At 43.8% G+C, this 19,188-nt stretch overlaps 1 protein-coding gene across 2 annotated transcripts; it reads right to left on the reverse strand.

Moving 5' to 3' along the window:
- Positions 1–1,128: 1,128 nt before the first annotated feature.
- Positions 1,129–19,187, reverse strand: LOC144152083 (small ribosomal subunit protein RACK1-like). 2 transcript variants are annotated; one of them, XM_077683294.1, is made up of 6 exons: positions 17,589–19,187; positions 17,261–17,432; positions 17,035–17,182; positions 10,498–10,701; positions 8,937–9,077; positions 1,129–7,811 (listed from the first exon to the last, which is right to left on the reverse strand). In XM_077683294.1, the coding sequence occupies exons 1-6, from the start codon at positions 17,962–17,964 to the stop codon at positions 7,632–7,634; spliced, it is 1,221 nt and encodes a 406-aa protein (XP_077539420.1). In that variant the 5' UTR covers positions 17,965–19,187; the 3' UTR covers positions 1,129–7,631. The 2 variants fall into 2 exon arrangements, with proteins under 2 accessions (XP_077539420.1, XP_077539428.1); XM_077683302.1 differs by having other exon boundaries at positions 17,497–17,627.
- Position 19,188: the final 1 nt, after the last annotated feature.

Genomic DNA, 19,188 nt, shown 5'->3' on the forward strand with positions numbered 1-19,188 from the left:
TGAAGCGGCTAACCTTGCAGCTCGAGAGCTAACCATCCAAGCTGGGTCAAGTCACGCCCCTGCCCATGGAGCCCAATCAACCCAAGACAACCTTTTGCCACTACCGCCTCTCTCGCCGGCACTACTCTCCACTCCACTGGTCGCTCTCTATCACAGAAATTGATGTGATGCTGGTGCCTTCTCTAAACCAATACCCTCCTTGTCGCGCCAGACTACACGCAATTTATCCCTCGGCACTTCCCTTCTCCCCAATGCCCCGACTGCGGAGCCCCTGAAACAGCCTCTCATATCATTTGGCAATGTCCTCACATTTCATTCCTTCTCATCTCTTCTGTGGGGCAGTGTTTGGCAGCTCGAACCCTCAATTCCTGCTCAAACTTGCTGAACGAACAGCTCAGGTCACCACTTGTCGTTAAGCTTATTGTCTCTCTGCCACACCTTGCATCTGAAAACCTCAACACAAACAACCTCAGCAACTTTTTTCTTCCGTCACATACCACATAGTGTGGTGTACGCAGTATATGACCAGCTAGTATCTTCTTCAGGGAAAGCAGCACCAGTAGTGGAAGTCTGCCAAAGTGAGAAAGAGTGCTAGGAATGCGGATAGAGAACAGCAGCAAAAACCAGCAGACAGATACGGTTGTTACCACACTAGCCAAGGCAATGAACTGTGGCAACTTATGAAACGTGACATCTGCGAGGGATCAGGACTGCAAGGGCACGCTTGCATCTAGTGTTCATTTTGGGCAAAGAAGGTGAGTCTGTGGCATGGAAGGCGAGGAAGTCGACATTACTGCTGCAAACGATCATGGCTGGCTGCAGGTTTTTTTGGAAGGCACATGGCAGCTTATAGCTGTAAGTTTAAATTTCCTTGGAAACCTTGGTTTTTTTTTTTTTTTTATGAATCCTGTGCTAGTGCATATTCCTTGCCACAGCTCATCTATAGTGTGCAGTTGAACATACTAGCGCAAATCCTCCCACAGAAAACATTCATCACCTACATTATGTCCATGCCCAAGCTGCAACAAGTGTCGTAGCCACAAGCTGCCATTTTCAACCTACCAAGGGCCCCCAGAGCCTTCAGGCCACTCTGTAACAAGTTTTCCGTGGCATGCATAACAACACAGGTGATAAAGAGCGTGTTTATTTGTCAAATGCGTTATTACAAAAGTGCTAATGAGAATCGAGAAACCACCACCCAAAAGGTTCATAGAAGGCACATTTTGACAATCTTTTATGGGACCAGAGCAATAAACGCAACATTTCACCTCGTGGTGTAACTGAGTTGAATGCCTCTGCTGTCATCACATGCATGTGCATTTTCAAGCTGACCTTTGAAGACTGCTGGTCTCTCTTGCTTACACAAACCTTAAGTGCCCCAAATACGGCCACACCACCATTCCAAATCAGCAACTAGACCCTGTGCAGCAAAAATAATGCACCAGGTGACAAGCCAAATCTACTCGCTCATAATTGAGGCCATGTTTAACACGAAAGTGAAGCACACAACATCAATACCAAACCAAAGGGTGCATGAAATGGCTAGACTTCACATACTTGAACTTATGTTTTTCCTTTTTTAGACTGTTTATTACACAGCACAAGCTCTTTGAGGATATGACAGCAGTCAATATTCCAGCTACCCCTACCTTTAAAACTGAATCTGGCTTGTGGTCCAAGACTTGCATCACCAAAGTTTCCTGTCAAGGCATTTTTGGCGTTTTCAGATGTAACAGAAAATAGAACACCAAAATATTTGCTGGAAAACTTTGCCAATGTCAAGTTTTGCTTTTACAAAATTTTGTCGTCATCCCTCCTAGTTCATTTTAGTTGTTCATTATGCCAATACATGATCCTTTGCACATGATGTGTACTTAACCACGAATCCCATTTGCTGCTTTCAACATTTTTAGACTTCTCGTAACGCTAAAACATCACCACATAAAACTAGATATGCAACCTGTCCCTAAAATTTAACAAGCGCTTCTGACTAGAACATGACACGATGTCCATGAAGCAGCCCCTTCTTCCCAACGGAGCAAAAAAAGGCACTGCACATGAAGCTTCAGCGTTCCAGAACTTAAAAAGCTTACAAAAGACCGCCCAATATTTCCTTTCTGCATGTTAATAAATGCTATTTTAAATCGCAATGTCAACAGAGCACTCAACACACAAGGAGTTAAAAAAATTCAATAAACTTAAAAGCAAGTTATGTAACTCAATGGAGCGAAAAGATTTCCTCAGTGCACTTGAAGTCCAACACAACAAAGTCATCAAGTCTATACCAGACTAAATTGCTGTCTATGGCTCAAAATTCAGGTTTCATGTACCAAAACTGCCACTCCTGGGCTTATGAGGTGCACCGTAGTGGAAGACCACAGATTAATCAGACCACCTGGGGATTTTTCAACATGTGCTGAAGGCTGCCTGTAAGCTAATAAAAAGGTGCTAAGAACAATAAAGTGAAATGAATGTGTCATTCAGTGTCAGCAGTAACCACTATGATGTACTACTGTGCTGATATTGCACCTACGATGAAGTTACAAATGTTCTTGTACCAATTTACACACTCCAGCACAAAATTTCCTGTGCCGGAGAATGTAAATTCATATAAAAACATTTGTAGCTGGGAGAATGTGTAAAGCATTGTAGCATGGGCAACACAATCTCTCGCACAAATCCCAGATGGCACGAAACGAATTGTCCCGAAACTGCCGCTAAAACATCACATCGGTAGTGGTACACTATCATTTCTGTCAAGAATACCACGTTCGTCCTCTCTTAACTCTTTCGTTACCGCGGGAAATTGACCATTTTTGAAGGGTCTAACAAAACATTTTTTTTGTGCTATACATATTGGTTAGGCACACATTGCAGTGACATAAAATGCAGATTGTTCCACGTGCTTTCCAACGACACCAGTTTTAATAATGTTTTCTTAAATAATGATTCCGAAAAAAATTATCGAATTCGAAATTTTTGTCCACGCGTCGGAGAAAATAAGAAAAAAGTAAGTTGTGTATAATAAACCACCTGTAGTAGAAAAAATTTTAAATATACATTTTGTAGGTAGACATTTCAAAAACCCGTCCCAGAAAAAAAAAATTGAGTTGCGCAGTACAATTTGTCAGATATAAAAGAAAATGTTAGCCCACGTGGTGCCCATGCCATGTGGTAAAGCCCAACCTCTATTTCAAGTTTTGCTATTTTGGATAGTTCTCTAGAAGAAATCTGGTGGTTTGACATTATTAAAGGCCCAAATTAGCCTCCACGTGATGTAAAAACATCTTGTCAATGATTATGACCAGCACAGTATTGAAGGTAAGCAAGCGATGTGAAAAAATCCGCTTGGAGTTGAGAACCAAACTCTTTGGTGGATGCTTGTTGACGTTCTGATGATCACTTATCAGCCAGAACTTTCATTTGCGGTTTATTATCATGTTCTGACTCACTATGGTAGCCCTGCTTGCAGGAATAACGTACGATGCGCTAGAATCATGCCCAGCAAGCTTTCACCAAGCCGCCGTCGGGCTGTGAAGCAAGTTCAGCACTACGAGCCTACTACAGTGCAGCGCCACCTAACAATTTCGAAAAGAAACAAATACAAGGCTGTTGGAGACTTTGTCAGAGAAGCGACACTAGACCTCCGGAAATACCCTCATATGAAAACGAAACTGGCGAACAGCTGGCGGTGTTCAAGGCTAATTGGAAGCGTTCTCCTCGTCTGAACTGATACCCGAAGACTTGGTGTTATCGTTTGACTTTCAGCGGAAGCTCTTATCGCAGAAGCAAGGCGTAGATAAAGTGGAAGCGCGAGCGGCATGCTTGTTTTGAGGAGCAGTAGCGGGCAACCAAGGCATGGCAAATGAGCGTGTAGTTGGGTAACTGCGTAGTAGCGCCAAATATGAATTTCGCAATGCGAAAACGAAACCGAAACTGCTGGAAACTGGTTGAAAATGTCAGGCACACTTGCTAGACATGCGGGGGACCATCAGAAATAAGCTTTGGGAGAATAAAGCTGCCCTTTGTCCGAACCAAAGATCATTGGTGAATAGCTGGGGCCATTTTCAAGTAATTATCATCTCTCAACGCTGTCGGATTACAAAGCTGACCCCATTATTTGGTATTTGATTTGCCAGGAGCCTTTTGACAAAAAAAATATTATGGTAATGCAGCCTAACCACGACCTGCATCCTTTTTTCTCAAGTGCAGCAGCCACGCCCCCTTCCTCGAAAACACGCGCACCTAAGCTCGCAAAAAACGCCGCCAAAAATCTCAATGTCGCTGGAGCGGGAAAATTTAAACTGATTCTAAAAGGGCAGTGCCTAGACTAATCACTGGCCGCATTAGGTGTACGAGAAATGACTACAACATGTCGAAATAGGCAATATAAATCATCGATCACCGGTGATCGATTTGAATAGGCGTGGTAACGAAAGAGTTAACTCGCCAACGTGCACTACTGGGTCTTGACAACACAGCTTTTTCAATTGCTTCTTTCTGTAATTGTGGTATCATGATTACAAGATTTATCACAACCACTAAAGCTATTGGTGCAATATTATCTCAGCGGGTACAGCTGACACCGATTTTTGCCACTTTCACTTAACTGCACTCAGAATTTTTCAGCATGCATCATTTAATGAATGCAATGTAATAGCAAGCACTCACTGTGCTCAAACCAAATGATAAGAAATAAAGGCTGCCCTTGGATACTGTGCGAATGAGACTCTAAGTGTGACCAGCGCCATTGCTGTGGTAAGGCACTGGGTCTGTCACCACCAAGCTATCACGGACAGTGATTTTGCCTGGGTCTCCCATCAACATTTCATGCTATGATATGCTACAGTATTACAATCAATAAATAAGCAAATAAATAAATAAATAATGGAGCGTCCACAAAGACACCCTATGGCACTTCTAACTCGGCACTAGAACGTCATTTAAAAGCACAACCAAGCACTCTTTTAACCTTGATAGAATCAATCTGGACGGCTCATTACACTTCAAGGTGATGCGTTACTGGCAGCTGTACTTTTTGGTCATGTAAGTTTGGATTAGTTATACAGTCGAACCTCATTAATTCAAAGTCGCATGTATCACACCAACGGATAATTCGAACTGGTCCATTGGTCCCGGCAAAGTGACATGTATTTGAATGGGGGAAACCTCTTGCTAATTTGAACCTGAAACACGTGCCACGGTTAATTTGAACAAAATTGCCCGTCAGCACAGACTACCGAAATTCGAAGCCAAAGGCCAAAGTTCAATGCATCACTAGCCTACGCAGCTTCATATTGCAGGCGTTGCTACCTTCACACTATGGATTGTAGTCCGGAAGTGTGCGCCCGCTTTTTTGGGTTCGCATTTCGAACTGACCATTGCGTAGGCCGTACTTTCGCAGCACGTAATTATTGGAAGTGCACTCCGAAGGACGTGCAATACCATCTACTTCATCGCGCATGCGTTTCCAATACTGGTAGCGTGCACTGTACCGCCAATTAAAGGGGCCCCCCACTAGTTCGAACTCCAGCTAATTTGAACAGATTTTCTGTCCCCTCGGAGTTCAAATCAACGAGGTTCGACTGCAGTACATTCAGTTTAAATGGATTTTGTTATGTTTGTTTCGATACCCGCCGCGGTGGCTCAGTGGCTAAGGCGTTGCGCTGCTGAGCACGAGGTCGCGGGTTCGATTCCCGGCCGCGGCGGCCGCTTTTCTGATGGAGGCGAAAAGCAAAAACGTCCGTGTGTACGAGATTTCGGCGCACGTTAAAGATCCCCAGGTGGTCAAAATTAATCCGGAGCCCTCCACTACGGCGCGCCTCATCGCCTACGTTGCGTCGGCGCGTTAAACCCCACAATCAATCAAATCAATGTTTGTTTCGATATTTTTAACGCTGCGTTATCAACATTCACTGCTGTCTCCGTGAATGTCACCACTTCTGGATGCAGAAAATACAGGTTTGACTCCATCTTATTTTTACATTTTAAACCAGTTGCATTTTGTGCTCCCACCAGCCAATTTCCAGTCCTCTAAGTTTTTTTTTATTTGCTTTCAAAAACACAATAATGCTGGACTTGTAATGCGCAGGAGACTGCAACCAGACAGGGGCACAAGCCATGCTAGTGACCAGTGCTCCACTACGTACACCCACCAATAAGAGGTTTGAGTGTGTGAGAACGCAGTAGTGCACCTGAAGGGTGCAAGCTGTAGCCACAAAACATTTGGTAAAGGAGAGTGAAGCAACCCGCACCGCAAGAAAGGCGCGTCTGGGACAGAACACAAACAGACATCAGTTGGGTTCATGCCTTCAGTGCTGCCAATGGCACCACAAACATAATTTTTTTTAAAGTGCAAATAACAAATGTGATTTTTCATGTGACGAACAGACATCAGTTGGGTTCATGCCTTCAGCGCTGCCAATGGCACCACAAACATAATTTTTTTTTAAGTGCAAATAACAAATGTGTTTTTTCATGTGATGGAATAATTTAGCGACTTTCACAAAGAAACCCCTGTTGACACCTCTGCATCAGAAATTTTGGATGCAGAGGAGAATGGGCACTTCTAGTATCCTCAGTACCTTCAACAACGTAACCAGACTGCAGCTCGTCTAGCTGTCATTGTTCTTCATGCTATATAGCAGTTGGTTCTGCAATGTAGCTGGTGGGATGATGGGAGTGCAAGCCCTCGTTGCACAGTAAATCCCTGCCACAACATTTCTCCTTGCCTGAATACACCGGCTCCTTTAGCACTACAAGTCATGCATCACCGGTGCGAGTTTGTGAAAGGTCCAGCGGGCAACTATACCCAAGAACTACTGGTCTTCGGCTTTTGACCGGCTCCTTTAGCACTACAAGTCATGCATCACCGGTGCGAGTTTGTGAAAGGTCCAGGGGGCAACTATACCCAAGAACTACTGGTCTTCGGCTTTTGAGCTGAGTACGAATTAACGAAACACCTCCAACAATTCAGAGTGTTCACCAGAACATGAAAAACTTGAAAAGCAGTAGCTCATATAATATTGCCCTCCATTTTCAAGCAGTGTAGATCACTTTTCTACTTTATAAAACAAAAAAAAAATGCTGTGTACTGATTTCATTTGAGGCTGTACGTTTCTTTACACACAAATTGTTTCCAGCAGAGTAAACTGACAGCTTTGCTCATTTGCGGGAGTTATTTTAAACCCATTCGTAACCCTTAAGGGCACTACAAATAAAAAAAAAAATTTGTACCCAACAACTTCTCCACATACAACAGCCAAAGCCAAAATTACGGTGAGCCAAATGACAGTCGGAGTAAAAATATATGAACAATTTGAAATTCGCCTGTGTTCTGGCCTACCCTTGCAGATGGCTCAAATCCATGCAAACTGGTGCATAACTCCAAAACACTCCCAATTTGTTCAGCTCAAATTTCTCATGTAGCCATATTCAACACAGGGTGCATCTTAGATTCTTTTAAACAAAAGCAAACAAAGAAAAAGGTAAAAGGTCAGAGAGAACAAAACATCCACACATTCAGTTACATTAGCAAAACAAAGCACCGCATGTCACCAAAAGTATACTGCCCACTGCCAAACGTTTCCAGGTTGAGGAGCCCAACCGGTGAAGACTTCGAGGGCTAAAATTCAGTGCATGACAGCCACAGATACTTGCCAGACTCTGATAAGGCTATCGGTGTAGCCTGCAAACAATGTCTGGCCATCGGCTGACCAGGCTAAAGAGATGCACTGTGGAAGCTCCGTCTTGGCACTAGGTGTCAGCACTTCAGGACAAAGTTCATCCACCTGGGTGTTGTCTTCCAAGTTCTATTGGCGACGGGGAAGGGGGGGGGGGGGGGGGGAGAGAGAGAGAGAGAGAGAGACAACATCCAAATCACTTGTGACAGGTGCCTAAAGGCACATGTGCAGTGTTTGTTACCCTGCATGAAAATTAATTAAAAAGTAAGTGTCTACTACTACTACTACTACTACTACAGTCGAGCCCATTTATAATGATACCGTTTATAACAATATATCGGATATAACGATGAACAGCTATGGCCCCGTCAACTTTTGCGTTCTTTCTATGGTAAAATAAACCGCTTATTACAATGCTCCAGTGCCACAATATCGGATAGAACGATTGAATCCGGTTATATTGTGGTGCACCAAAAGTGCAACAGTGACGACTCTAATGACGCAGTTGCGCAGCCTATTCGGGTGTCTTCGTAGGAGGCCCAATGCGTGACACAGTCCCTCGGAGACTTTGTTTCCGCTAAGGACATATATTTACCTCAGCTAGGTGAAGCACCTATAGATGCTCTTGGAAAAGATTTGCGCTAGCTTCACACGCGGCAAATGAAGGTGACCGACTGTGGCTTCTTTCCCGCAAATTAGTAGTAGTACGACCTTGCTGGCATGCGAATAAAATGCTTTGAGCTCTGTTCTGTCTTTTTATTTCGCAACCCGCTTATAAATATTATCGGTTATAACGGTGGGATTTCCTTGGCACTTGGATATAGTTATAAGTGGACTAGACTGTTATACATCAACTTTGACATGACCACAGGTTTTCTTTATATCATTAGTATCTCCAGCACAAATGATACAAAGGTTGCAGTCCTATATTGACTTCTCTTTCCTTTCACAGAAAACAGTTTCTTGCCTTCCACAAATGTCTATTTCCGCTGAAGATCTTTCAAAGCATGCACTGCATAACATAAACATTGAATGGATACTACTTTTATTCACTTAAAACCCATATGAAAGTGCAGTATTAAGTAAAGGCGTGAAAGTGAGCATCAATGTAGCGTGAAAGTGAGCATCTGACACCACAGATGCCAGTGGAGAAGCGCCATAGTGAGGAGAGGGATTAACTGCAAAGAATGGAGTGCAGGTCTACATGTGCACAGTGCAAAGTACCACCAAAAACAGGGTCAGGAGTGAACTCACCCAAATCTTGATGGCTGGTCCTGTGGCCACACAAAGCCAATACCTGCTCGGACTGTAGCACAGTGCATTGATGATGTCCTGGTTGTCGCGGGAGCACTTGAGCTCACTCTTTTCCATGTCCCACAGGTTAGCCTTGCAATCCTACGCAGCCACGGTGGAGAAAACTGTTAAAAATACTACGAATTCAGATGGGTTATTTAAAATTCCAAAGGTAAACTTGCGCCACGAGGGAAACTGTACCAAAAGGTACTGATTTACACAGCGACCCAAAGCTCATAAAGAATAGCTATGTGGACAGTTACGGGAGCAGGCAAACGAATGAGATGCGAAGGTATATCAGAACAGCATATTTCACGGCAAACTGCTATAGATTGGAAACTTGCTGTTGGTAGCAAATCTTTGGGAGAGGCGTGCATAGCCTGATTTTTGTAACTATTTGGAATCGCAATATCAGTCCATATCTGGTTTTACCAGGCAACAAACGACCTTCCTTGCAAAGCTGAGTTCAAAGAACGAACACAAGGGCCCTAAAGTGCTAAATTTTGGTCACTAATTTTCTCTTTGCACAACAAGCGACACTATGCAGACAGATTTTTAAATATTTTTGTAAGATTTTTTTACTTTTACCCACGCATACTGATACAATCCACTTGTAGATACCACAGGAGGAAATCTTGAATGTAACAAATACTTCATTATCAAGTTCCATCTGGGGTGCGCTGAACTTAGCTCCACTACTATAAGGTCTAAACTGTCTTAAGGTTCTTACCCCCTCATGCTATACCAGGCCTGAAATAATCAGCCCCGTTTAATTTGATAGTACAAGACAGACTTTTAAAACAAAAGCCAGCCAACTGAACCAACCACAAAGACTGGACACAAAACAAAGACAACAGGTACATAACATCTGGATACGTAGACAAAAAGATAAGTTGTATTTAGCTGTTTTATGATGCGAATCAAAGAGATAGTGTAAAAGGTACAAGGACACATATCAGGGAAATGTTTACCACAATGCAGATGCCCATTACACATTGTACGTCTCTCTCAATACTACCCTTTGCACAGGCCTTTTTAAGGCAACAACAACTGCACTTAAATCTAGTGGTCAAGCAGCAATGCCTGTATTTTGGCAAATTTATTTCAGAAATGCATAAGAAACAATTAGGTAGCTACCAAGCTTAAGGAACCAGAAGTCGTAAGAAGGCTTTTGTGTACCACTATAAAATCCTCTTTGGCTGCAAACAGCAGTTCACTGCTCCTTCATTTTTAGCCAGTTATCGACATATTATTAAAAGATAAAATTTGCTCCCAATGCATTTCACATAAAACAGCATCAGTTAATAATAAGGCCCATTTCTTTGTGTGACGTGGAGTGACAGAGCTCCCCCTTTTCTCTTTCCACTGCTCATTCAGGTTAGCTCCGTGCCAATATCACTCACAAATGCAACAACTTGAATGAAAGAGGCTTTCTGAGCCATCAGTAAAATATTGCTGCCCACTAGTGATTCAAAATTGGCATCATTGGAAAGAGAAAAAAACAAGGCAAGAAGACACTTGCCTTGCCGCCCGAGGCACACAAGGTTCCATCGGGTGATACAGTGACTGTGTTGAGGTAGCCTGTGTGGCTATACTCGGCCCGCATACGGCACTTGGACAGATTCCACACCTTCACCTTCCAGTCCCAGCCACAAGAGACAACGGTCGGGTCACCAGGTGTGGGAGAGAACCGCACACACGACACCCAGTCTTCATGCTGGTTGTCCTGCAGCGAGTATCCAAACCCCGCATTGCTCAGGCATGCATTGCACCAAGAACTGTGCAAGTCATAGTAATATATTCTTCGCACAAGCAGACTATCAATGGGAATGCAAGGCCATGCTGTTAGAGATTGCAACAAACTGGACACAGACAGCATCCTTTCACACTCTTTCAGTCTTGAGCCAGAACAGTTTCTGCAGACTTTTAGTCTTTAGCCAGATCAGTTTCTTACAAGGCAATCACAGGTGCTATTACTGAAGCTCAATGGTCAGTGCTTATGTATTAGACTCACTACCGCACCAGGAAAAAAGTGCAAACAAAATTGAGAAAATGCTACGTGCCGTATTATATGTAAGAAAATTTGCTTGTATTGGATGCTGTTTACAACTTTTTTGCACTATTGGGCATTTTCAGTTGAACGACTGTTGTGACTAAAAGCGTGGTCCGCTAAGTACTTTCTTCAAAACAAGAACTAAAAAAATTGAGTCAAATTCAAGGTTTTCAGAAAGCTCCAGTATGCCAATAACTGCCTGTTATGTGCTGCTACTCAACTTTTCCTTAAAAAAAAAAATGTTTGCTACAAACACGCTGCCATTTAGAAAATTGTATAAAGTGGAATGTATAGGGCATTTCTTTGAGCATTATTATGCAAGCTGATCTCAACTTAGCAACAGCCATCAGTTTTACTCTAATGCGATACAGGAATTTAGTTCATGCTGGGCTTTCAAAGGCACACTTCAGTGAATTCTAATCATTGTCTTACTACCAGAATATATCTAACCTTATCTTATCAGATGAAAGTCAAGAATGCGCAAGCCACGTTCGGAGCTCTATTTGGCCAAACCACGAGCATTTTTTTAACAGGAAAGTACATTCGGAAGAGCCGTTCCTCTCACACCATCTCCTCGCTGAAATTTGCCGACACCAAATATGACACACTACCAAGCCTGTAGGGCTTCATTTAGCAGGTTAAAGAATCTCAAACCTGTACAACCAGTGTGTGAGTAAACAAAAAATCGATATGAAAACAAAAATTTTGAAGGCTGAGATACTTCTGAAAATACACTGCAAACCAACGCAACACCATTGCAACAATAAGTGCGGCGGCAGCAAACGACACGTGGTATTTCTTCTACTGCCACCCATTAAACATAAACTAAGGCTCTAGACTAGGCTGAACAGTTAAATAATGAATTACATTGGTTAATCTGCCCAATGCAACCACAAATACGATGACAAGTTCACCTAAAGCTCAGTGGTCGAGTAAACAAACTGTCCTCGACCACCCATTGTTATTTAAGTCAAAGATTTGCCCACAGCCAGTGAGACCTACCCTGGTATTCAGAGTCCTTCCTCCACTCGAGCCTACAGTGGAGGAAATCCTTGAAATCGATTTCCCCGTGCATAAGCAATGGGGAATTCTTCCCTTCAGCTGAGTGGAGGGAGCAAATGGAGTGGAGGAGGAACTCAGAATACAACCCCCAGTCTCTCTACCTTAAGTCCTCCCAAGTCTTCACACTGCTTCGGTGCAGCAGGGTAATGAAGCTGTTTCCAAATGTGCAGCAAACAAGCTACTTTCAGCAATTTTATGAAAACAAACCCTCTGCCATGGTGACTTGTGACAGAAAATTGTGTCAAAGCATAATGGCTTCATCCCAGAACAACCAACATAAAAGTTCCGAGTGACAAAAAAAATTAAATTAAACATACCTTGAAAAAAAAAAAAATCTAAAAAGATGAACTCAATGAGTTCACTCACGTGTTAGAGTGCATTGCAGGGAAGCAGTGGGAAATGCAGCAGCCGGGTGGTTAGAGAACCAGGCTGAAAAGCAACTGTGAAACAAAGCCACTAATGAATGCAGGCCCAGACGGGAAATGTAGCAGACGAAAACCAAGTCTCGACACACGGGACACACACTGCATACAGGTTCAAAGGCATCAATCGCTACGACGGATCCACTCTGAAGGACCGCACTTCCTTCAGCATGCAAACATGCATCCAGGTGATCAGTTCAGGTACAGTTAGGGACAAACAAAATGCAAACCACGGGCCCACACTTCCAGCATTACTTTAGGGAAGCTGCAAGGCCTACCATGAGGTTGCTAAGGCTGCTGGGGCTGACGCGCCCGATTATCATCAAAAAGAAAACCAGCAAATAAGCACGGCACACACACAAAAAAGTAGGTGGAACAAAGACTTGACAATGCGTCTATCCTGACCACCTTTTTTCTCGTTGTGCAGTGCTTATTCAGTTTTTCTTTCAGTAAATATGTGCCAACTGGTCCAGTTCTCAGCACTTCTGCCTGTCTGTTTTTTTTTTTTTTTTTTTTCAGGCAATCCACATTTTGGCACCTTACCCTCAAAGCACTGCATGTCTCTTTAACGGCACTGCTTGCTCAGTGCTGTGGCAATACTTGGCTGCTGCCTGCTTACACAAATATAACGGGCCACCATTGCAGCATAATGGTTTGCACTCGCACATCATCAGCTCACAACAAAAAAGTACGATCTGATACGATCTGAACAACTCTAAAGCCTGGCCAAGTTTGTTGATCAAGCATAGGGCTGTGTGCCAGAAGCCCTTGACAACTAAGAAGGAAAGCGCCCCTGAAAGGCAGAACATAACTTCACTGTTTTATATGCTTCCAGCCTGAGCAACCAAACACGTAAACCGACACGTTCCTGCTCCTTCCATATTCCTTGTGGTGAATTAGTGTTGATGCTCCGCATCACCCAAATTATTTGAAATTAAAGGGGTCGTGAAGAGAAAATGCATGTCTTTGCTTAATTGTGACTGTCTGAACATAAATCCCAAATATTTTCACAATTTGTTGCTTCTGGAATTTAGGAGACTCCTTTGAAATTCTCGTTTGGAGGCGCATCGCAAGCGACCATGCGCGCATCGTCAGTCGGCAGTGCAACTAGCAGTGACTTCACATTAAGAATGTTCGCGAGCAAAACGCTCTTTGTGCATATTGTTCTGTACAGCTGCAAACCATATATTTTAACAATAATTCATCTTTTGATTCGATTGATTATGAGGTGTGATGCACCGATGCTACACAGGCGATGATGCGCGCCATAGTGGAGGGCTCCAGATTCATTTTGACCACCTGGGGATCGTTAACATGCGCCGAAATCTTGAACACATGGGCGTAATTGCTTTTCGCCTTCGACAGAAAAGAGGCTGCCGCAGCCGTGAATAGAACCCGCATCCTTGGGCTGCACAATGCCTAAGCCAACCCCGGCGGGTACATCATTTTATTCATTGCCATAAACAGTTTTGTATCAACGTGACCAGTGTTGCGACCACTTTAGTTGTCTGGCAACCAATGTAGCAGATCTCAGACCTACTGGCTGCTTGTACGATTTGTAGCCAGTTTCCCTGCTGAAGTTCACGTTGTTTTGGCAAACTATCTTCGGAATCTTACCCTTTTTGTATCAATCAAAACCGCTGAAGCGCAAAAAAAAAAAAAAAAAAAAAAAAAGAGAGAGAGAGAAAAAGTGCCCATGTGCGATTCGAACTTGCGGCCACCGGCCAAGCCCAACGTTATGGCCAGACTGCACGGAAGTCAGACACGTTAACCACTACACCATCTACGTGAGAAGCGCACGCGGCAAAATCTGCGGCATAAAAGCCGCTTCGAATTTGCACCCCAGCACTCTGGTGTGCTTTTGTAAATTCTAATCAACCCAGAGCTTTAACCGCCAACTTACTGTTGAAAGCTTCTGCAAAAAGCCGAAGGGGAGCATATCCAATAAACGAAATAACGTTAACAGCACTGTTTATTGGAGGAAACAGGAAAGCAATCGAACTACGTGATGGTGGGACTCGGCGCTGTATCACCGCTTCTCACTAGTTATTTTTACGCTTGACGAGTAAACGACGGGTTGACTTTAAGTTCCGGCTACTCGAAGTTCCTTCGACAAACATGTCTATGTCGTGAATTCTCATTTTAAGCTTTTGGCCATTTATCTCATCAGGTCGGAAATTTTTCATTTGTGCCACTCACATTACAGGCTACATGAGACCGACATCAACAAGCTGGTGCAAAAATACTGGCTAGCAGAACGACAGTTTAGACTTGGGCGAAACAGCATAAACAGTTTACAAATACCGAGATTACTTTAAACTTGGCTACTACCCGTGTTGTCGACTGAAAGTTCGATCATAATGATCAGTCTTATCAGAGACCACACATCCCCCATTCAGTTTCAGGGAGAGTTTCATCATGGCGCTGATGTTGTAGGTTTATCTGCCCCTTTGCGAGCCCATTCTACGCCAACATGTTGTGCAGGCGAAGGGGAACCGTGAGTGGCTTCTTACCAAGACGTCACTTCAAGAGTTGAGGAGGAAAGCCTCGGTGAAATCGTAACTGCATTTTTGTTTCCTATTTGCCTATATCGGGCAATGAAACGGGTATGCATTGTTTGTTTATCAAGGTTCCACAGTTATAAGTACCCCCAACAACACAACTGTTTTGAAAATCTCTTCACGACACCCTTAAAGACGTGGAGGGAATTTCTCAGCTGCAGTTGTGGTTAATGCAGTAATTATCTTACTAAGTTGCTCGGCTCCCAATCCAGATCAGCAAGCTGAATTTAAAATGTGTCATTGGCAGGTAGGGGGTATGCCCTCTTCAGTCTCAATTTATGGTGCAACTGTTGCCTAGAAAGATCAATATAAATTGAGAAGTTCATGCAAGGAAGCATATAGATGTACATGCCAGTATAAAGAGATCGCTTGGGGTGGAGGAGGAAGAAGTCTACACTGAGCTTCCTGCTTTTTGTGCTTAATGGTAGCATTGCCGTAAAACTAAATCCCTGACACGGGTTGGCTGTCACCAGCAAAAAGTCAAACAAAGAATGAAAGCACTCCGAAGAATAGTGCAACTGACGCAGTTCAATAAAAATAAAGCCTCCTTGAAAAGAAGCTGGCAAGAGTCGAGTTGAAGAATGTGCTTTGACGGTAAAGGTGCTGGCCCATTATCTAAAGATACGCCGTGTAATTCAGTGCAACTCCCTTCGCTTGGTCGATACCCTTCTGCCACATAAATTTACAATGAATGCAGGCAGTGATGTGATTTTGGGCCAAGTCATATGAAAGCTATGTTTAGGGCCACAAAAAGTCTGCTTTGGAGCAATAAAATGGGGTTTTTATAGCAAGGAACAAGACATGATTTTACAGCAGCAAAAAGTATGCCTTGGAGTGGCAAACTGGGCTTCAGCACAGGAAAACAACACAAAGGAACACCAACCAAATCACGTATCTGGAAGCATTGAGAAATGTGTTCACAAAATAGCATTTTCCATGCTCATGTAATTTATTCTGTCAAATGTTGTTTCGGATAAGTTTCTAAATTTAAATGGAATGGTGAGTGCCAGCTGCCAAACTCGTACTAAACAATCTAAGTTCTTTTTGTTTCGCAATTATAAAGTGTGGGGTGCAACAATGATAAGGTCAAACCCAACCGCATCAAAAAGGATCAAATAAGCAAACATACAACATTTGGCTGCATTTTTCTGAGCAACACGGGGCACGGGACAAGCAAAAAAGGAAGGCAGATGACATGACCACTGTCTCAATTCCATTTTTCTTCTTTCTTTTTCCACTGCCTTTTCTAACAGTTTTTCTTTCCTTGGAGAACACATAGTGAAGGACTTCAAATTCAGCTCATGAATGATGTCATTCTAGATTGCAAAGTACAACGAGCTTGGGCAGCTAGTTTCATTTGAAATAAGCAAGAAAAAAAAAGGTGCGGCACAGGTTTGACACAGATTGCTTGAAACGTAGCGTCGTTTGCCTTTTGGCACAGCAAACGCATAATTGACTACAGTTGTGAAAGGTAAATTGCAAAACATGCAAACGCATGCAAACTCATAGCAAATGTGACCAGCAGAGAAAACCATAACAGTAACTCATGCACGGTGGACATGCAATTCTTGGTCTTCAAATCTCCAGTGCGCATAAAATTTTCACATGCTCATTTAGGCACAGACAACAGATCAGTAAATATATGCCAGCAAGGAGCTTGCGCTGGCAACTGGTAGCCGGTACAGAAAACCATATGTGCCAACCGAAAACTCAGCTAGCTGCCAATCCTATAATGTACACATATGTTCTGTCGCCTGCACATTCAACCAGCCTTTACACTCAGTGATTATCCAAACAACAGACAGTACTATTATGATGAAAATTCGGCCATGTTCATCAGTCGAACTTTCACATTCCAACATGAAATGCGAGTCAAGGAATGTCAAACACACGCACGCGATGCAGTTTTCTCACAGTCAATGCAAAAGAGACAAGCAAAAGACGGAGGCGGCAACCGTCACCTTGATGGTGTACTTGCATTCTGCTAGGGTATTCCAAAGTTTGATTGTTTTGTCCCGTGATCCGGATACAATCTGTCTATTGTCCGCAGAAAACGCCGCGCTTAGGACATCTTTTTCATGGCCTTCGAACCGTCGCGCTGTAGTCCCTCTGAAAGCGGACAGCCACACGTTTGGCCATCACTAAGGAAATACCAAAAAACAGGCACAGAAAGAACGGCCAACTTACACGGCGAGATCCCAAAGTCGTAGAGTTTTATCCCAAGAGCTGGAGAGAGCGTACTGACCGTCGCAGGACATCACAACATCAGTAACGAAGTGACCATGGCCTTTGAACCGCTTCTTCGGGATCCCGTAATTCGTATCATCGCGGGTAAGTTTCCACAGAATCAGGGTCTTATCTGCAAAGAGCAATGCTAGAACTTGCATCCTACGCGAACAAAATACGAGGGGAAAGTTACGCACATCATCACTGACAACCAGTTTTCTATTTACGTTTCTACGGTTGCCACTGGTGTGTCCATGTAATTAGAACGAAAATGAGTAACTTCACAAACCCCGAGACGATGAGAGAAGCGTATCGGGAAACTTCGGATTGGAAGTGATTTGCGTCACCCAGCCATTGTGACCCCGCAGAGTGCCTCGCAAATGTAACTGCTCAGTCATGGCTGCCAGACAGGCGTTTCGGAGGCAAGAACAGTAATTCAGGGTTCCTCTCAACTTCAAGTTGCAACTAGCACCCAATATTGAGCACGCAGACGTCCACCATGTTGAAAGTTGACACAGATGACGTAGATATGACGATGCATCACACATGGATGGACGCACGTGACGAAGCGCATCATGGATGAAGGATGCCTTCCGGTGGTAGCCTCTCCACACGTTTTGCGCTTCATAAGACGTTGTTTCCGTCTGCATGGCTGATTTTGCCATTTTTCTTCCTCCTTAGATTTTGCCCACTGTTTGCGGTACTATGGATGCACAAGTGTGCCCCATTACAGGTTCATTTCAATGCAGCAGCACATCCTTTCCTTTTGATGGAGACCAGAGCCGCACTGAAACCAACTTACAGCGTCCCTCAAGCCACACGCGGAGCTTTGCGAAATCGCCGTGACTAGAGTTTATTTACTGGCTCTAGCCGTGACATCACGTTAACCTTACGTAGACAGAATCGACAAAAGCCCCTCCCAACGTTACAAGTTACGTTGAGCCCCTCCATACTGCTGTCACGGACGTGAGAAGGGTCTTCAGCCACTTCGGCTGGTGCCAGAGAGCACCTTTCCCATTCCTTGAATCCTCGCTTAAAAGTTAGGCCACAATTAAAACTTCAGCGCTGCATACAACTATTTGATTTTCATTTGGTCAACAATCTACCATTCGTTGAAATAAAGAAGATTCCTGGGCTCTACTTCTGGTCAGCTATCATCCTGTCCCTTCTGCCTAGAGGATGTCGGATCTGCCGTTCCGTTGTCCTGCTAGCCTCAGCGGTTGATGTGATAAAGCGGCCGATTCATATGCCGTCTGCAACCTTTTTCGTCCTGGTTGTGCCCCTCGGCGTTTTATTTGGACCCAGTTATGCGCCAATACTTCGTCGCTGCGCTGAATGCCGAAAGGCTCGCAGTATTTCTCCAGATGGATTCAAGCCGATAGCGAAAACTTCTAAAACCTGTCCCCCAGACCTCCAGCGTTGGGTGCATGAACCCCTCAGACCTGCAAAAGCCCACATATTTCTGCTAGATGCGAATTTCACTATGTACTACATACACAGGGCTGCTACGGGGCCTTGGCGAAAATTATAGCATCGACGATCACCGAAGTTTTCGCAGCATGGAGCTAGAATTCCACTCGTCTTTTCTGTTCAGTAGCAGGGAGGTACAAGTGGTACCAATGGAGAAAAGGGTACACAAGCAGGCTTTAGCCAGTTGTAAACGTTGCGCCCCTTTTGGGCAACTACCCTACACACCCTTGAATGTGGCAGAGAAAGGTACACTAAATTGTACAGCCAATTCCAGCTTTCTTTTGAGCTGAGAACTAATGCTGGGCAATTCACTCAGACTAGACAGGCATTTGTTACGTTCTTTTACATTGGAAAAAAAAATTGTGCGGCAGAGGGCCAAGCAGCACCAAACGTAACAAAATTGACATTCAATGCCACAA

The sequence above is a fragment of the Haemaphysalis longicornis genome, unplaced genomic scaffold (genome assembly GCF_048455015.1).
Source record: "Haemaphysalis longicornis isolate Haplotype H1 unplaced genomic scaffold, Haemaphysalis longicornis Haplotype H1 scaffold_1, whole genome shotgun sequence".
Lineage (NCBI taxonomy): Eukaryota > Metazoa > Arthropoda > Arachnida > Ixodida > Ixodidae > Haemaphysalis > Haemaphysalis longicornis.

Excerpts from the sequence above, each read along its gene's own strand:
- LOC144152083 (XM_077683294.1), bottom strand. The coding sequence starts at position 17,964 with ATGGCAAAATCAGCCATGCAGACGGAAACAACGTCTTATGAAGCGCAA. Across the intron at positions 10,702-17,034 it reads AATGCAAGTACACCATCAAG|GACAACCAGCATGAAGACTG; the intron begins GTGACGGTTGCC and ends TACTCGCTGCAG. Across the intron at positions 7,812-8,936 it reads GACCAGCCATCAAGATTTGG|AACTTGGAAGACAACACCCA; the intron begins GTGAGTTCACTC and ends CGTCGCCAATAG.